General features: G+C 38.4%; 1 protein-coding gene across 1 annotated transcript; it reads left to right on the top strand.

Moving 5' to 3' along the window:
• The first annotated feature begins 3039 nt into the window (after positions 1-3039).
• On the top strand, positions 3040-3626 carry LOC117214141 (histone-lysine N-methyltransferase, H3 lysine-79 specific-like). Its single transcript, XM_033459974.1, is given in 3 exon segments — positions 3040-3120; positions 3122-3430; positions 3432-3626. Coding segments are annotated over 3 exon segments (537 nt in total). The 3' UTR covers positions 3579-3626.
• The last annotated feature ends 97 nt before the right edge of the window (positions 3627-3723 follow it).

Below are 3723 nucleotides of genomic sequence, written 5' to 3'. Positions count from 1 at the left end.
TGTCATTTCTCCACTACCCAACATGTTCATATTCTAAACGTATCATGCGCATCTTCCTTCCGTTTCCGTCCCAAAGTTCGCAACGCAAGTATATCATTTCTAATCTTTCCACTTTTCTTCTCCTTTTCTTTTATCTGAATAATGGTTTAGTACTGCATGATTCTTAGGAACATCTAACGCATTCGAGTCAAATTATTTTCCATCACTAAATACATCCTTTCTTCGATACTTCCTACACTGCATACGTACTTTCGTAATTTCTATAGCTTTTCTCTACGGCGAGAGGCGAGAAATATCCAGCGTTTCAATGTTGGATGTTTCAAATGTTTACATCGTTGCAAAAGCGTCGATCGTTTAATAAAAGATCGTTTAATAAGACCTACTATTTTGGCATATCCTTTGGCATTCGTTGATACCGGCGATTGCTCTCTGCTCACCCTTGTGTTATATTTCACAGACCTTTCTAAGGATTATGTTACCATGTTTCAATATCCATTAATGAATTTTGTAATTTTTTAGACGTTACAGTTATTTGTAATGTATATATAGTCTTACTTTGATTGACTAACTGATTTACTTGCATAATTCAATGAGAAGTAAAACAATAAAATATTGCGTATAAGCTATCATTTTGCATTCAAAACACCTTAATAGTAATCAATAAAAAATATAACAAGATTCTATTTAGATTTCCTTCTATAACTTTCATATCTTTTCTGCATGTATATAATTTATAAAATATAACATTTAAAAAATATAAACTGGTAAAACATATAATATTCTCATGGGAGAATGTTCTCATTTCTCCTTGTACCGTACATCAATTAATGTCAAATTATACTACAATCAAAAATATAGCAGCAGAAATGGAAAATGTAAATAACCCATGGGAGAAAGCAGGGTATCTCTTGTGAAGACACCACAACTCCCATGATCTATTGTCGCAATCATAATTAACTAGAAGTGGTTAGAATGAAATAATTACGTAACTGTAACGCTGACCGTATGTTATGCCAACCCGGGAGCCGAGGCAGTAAAACTCGATAGCGACACATATACCCGTACGGCAACACGTGCTTGCGTGGCGATTACGAAAAACCGACGGCCAGTAGATGAAAGAAGGCCACATGCAGTCGAATGAAATCAAATATTAAAAACAGGGCCTAGGCTAATTAAGATTCTCTTAAGATGTTCACTACCAGCATCACACTATTATGATGCGTCGATTTTCATTCAGAGGTAAGAATCATAGATATGAGAAGACAGTCTCACGTAAGATTTCAGGAAACCCAAACTGCAACATCCCGATTCCCACGGAAGTGAAGCCCCAGTGGACCACCACTCCGTGGGGGATGGCATTATAAATAAGCGTAGCAACATAGCGCAGCGCTCATTATTATTTTAATCATTCTTTGTGCTCATTATAATTTACGTACCATATTGTGCTCATTATTTTTGTATTCATTCTTAGTGATCATTGTTATTACGGTTCATTATTATTTTGTTCACTCTTTGTGTTCATTGTTACTACGTTCGTTATTGCGCTCATCATTGCGTTTAAAAATTTTGTATAGTATTTTGCGTTTCGGGGTCTTTAGTTTTTCGGCCAAGAAAAGAGAGCCGCGACTAAGTAAAAAGAAAATTTTATCTTTGAAGTCCTCATTTCATCGCTTAGACAGAAACGGCCATTGTAATTGCGGTATTAATCCAGTTAGTAAATTGTTCAGTCTGTATCGAAATGGATAAATAAAGTAAAAGTTGATAGTAAACTATATTCGAGTTCAAGTAATAAACCCAACAAAAACATCGACGACCACCGGAGCAGCTGAGGTAATGGCGCCAGACAGCACCTACTCCTCAAGGTAAGAAAATTAATTTTGAAAATTTCCTTCTTCTCTGATAATTTCGTTGCCCTCGAGAATCGAATTAGAACTTCCTATCATCGATCTCGTTTTATTTTCGTGAACGGTTTTGAGGATAGAATCATTGTTTAAACTTTAAACAAAGGGGTTGTCCGCTGTGTCGGCTTGTGCGAACGGTGTTTTCAGCTACTCAAACACCCACTGATCTTCGCATTCCTCCTCCCACTGTTGTCAAAATATTGCCCGTCTTTGGGCAAGGCTTGCGAAACCACACGAACCCCACACACAGAGGATCGTTGGAATCATCCTCGATTATTAAACTCGAAGGGCAAGAAAATTGTGGCAATAGAAACCATCGTAGTAAATGAACTGAGCTTTGGTTCTAACGACAAACTACTATAGCGAAATTAAAAGAGAAGAAGAAGGCAAACGTAGGAATAAATATATATCAAACAACGAATATTCACATTCTTATCCAATCCATCAACGCGAAAATTCTTGTTCTACCTCCTCTAACTAATACACACACACACACACACACACACACACACACACACACACACACACACACACACACACACACACACACACACACACACACACACACGCACGCACGCACACACACACGCGCACACACACACACACACACACACACACACACACACACACATATATATATATATGTATATGTATATATCAACTATACTAACATCGATACTAAGTGCACACAAAATTCTCTAAAGCATATCACGACAAAATGGACAATTACATAAACTCGCTTGCCAAAAATAGTAATCCTTACTTGGGCTTTCGGTTCGGTTCGGGCCGAGGGTAACACACGGACGGAGATCTCTGGGGAAAAAGTGAAGTGTGAAGGGAAAAGGAACAGGAAGCATAAAGAGGCATGAAGAAGGGAAAATAAAGAGTGAGCATACAAGGAGAAGGCAAAAGAAAAGCGAAAAAGGAGACAAGAACGAGAGAAAGCTACAAATAAGAAAAACTAGAAAAGAAGAGGTTAGGAGGCTAGAAGCGCGGCAAAACAAAGTAAGGTAGGGAAACGGCAGATGGCGACAAACAGGGGAAGACCAAGGAGTACTTACCAGTACCAGCAGTCTTCAAAAATACACTGGACAAATACAGTTCGACAGAAAAAGAGACACCAGCCAGAGAGAAAGTAATGGAGGCAGTGGTGGAAAAAATAGAGAAAATGGAAAGAGGATTGGAGGCAATGATCGAGGAAATAAAATATATATATATTGGAAAAGCAAGTGGAGGAGCTGAAGAGAGAAATGAAAGAGGAAAGGGAAAGAAGGGAAAGAAGGGAAAGAGAGACAGACAGAGAGAAAGGAGAGTGGGAATGGGAAAAGAAAGAATTATTGGGTAGAATCAGAAGAATTGGAGAGGATCAGGACAGGGCAGAGAGAGAGGAAAGAAGAAGAAACATAGTAATCAAGGGAGTGGACTGAAACGAAGGAAGCAATGAAGAGACAGTAAAGGAGTTCATAAACGAAAAAATGAGGATAGGGACAGAAGTAGAAAAAGCACATATGATAAAGGTGGGGTGGGGGGGGGGGCAAGAACACAATAATAGTGGCAACGATGAAATCAATGGAGGAAAAAATAAGGATAATGAAGGAGAAAAGCAAATGGGAAAAGGGTGTATACATGGACGATGATCTGACAAAAAAAAAGAAAGGGATGGGAAGCAACACATAAGAAGGGTAGCCAGAGAAAGAATGGAACAAGGCGAATATGTAAGGACAGGATACAAGAAACTAACAATAGAAAACAAATGGTACAGGTGGAACGAAAACGAAGAGAGGCTGGAGGAAGAAAGAAAGAGAGGAGAAGGAAAATGAAA

The sequence above is a fragment of the Bombus bifarius genome, unplaced genomic scaffold (genome assembly GCF_011952205.1).
Source record: "Bombus bifarius isolate JDL3187 unplaced genomic scaffold, Bbif_JDL3187 scf7180000009180_frag, whole genome shotgun sequence".
NCBI classification, from domain to species: domain Eukaryota; kingdom Metazoa; phylum Arthropoda; class Insecta; order Hymenoptera; family Apidae; genus Bombus; species Bombus bifarius.
This window is presented reverse-complemented; position numbering and strand designations above follow the sequence as displayed.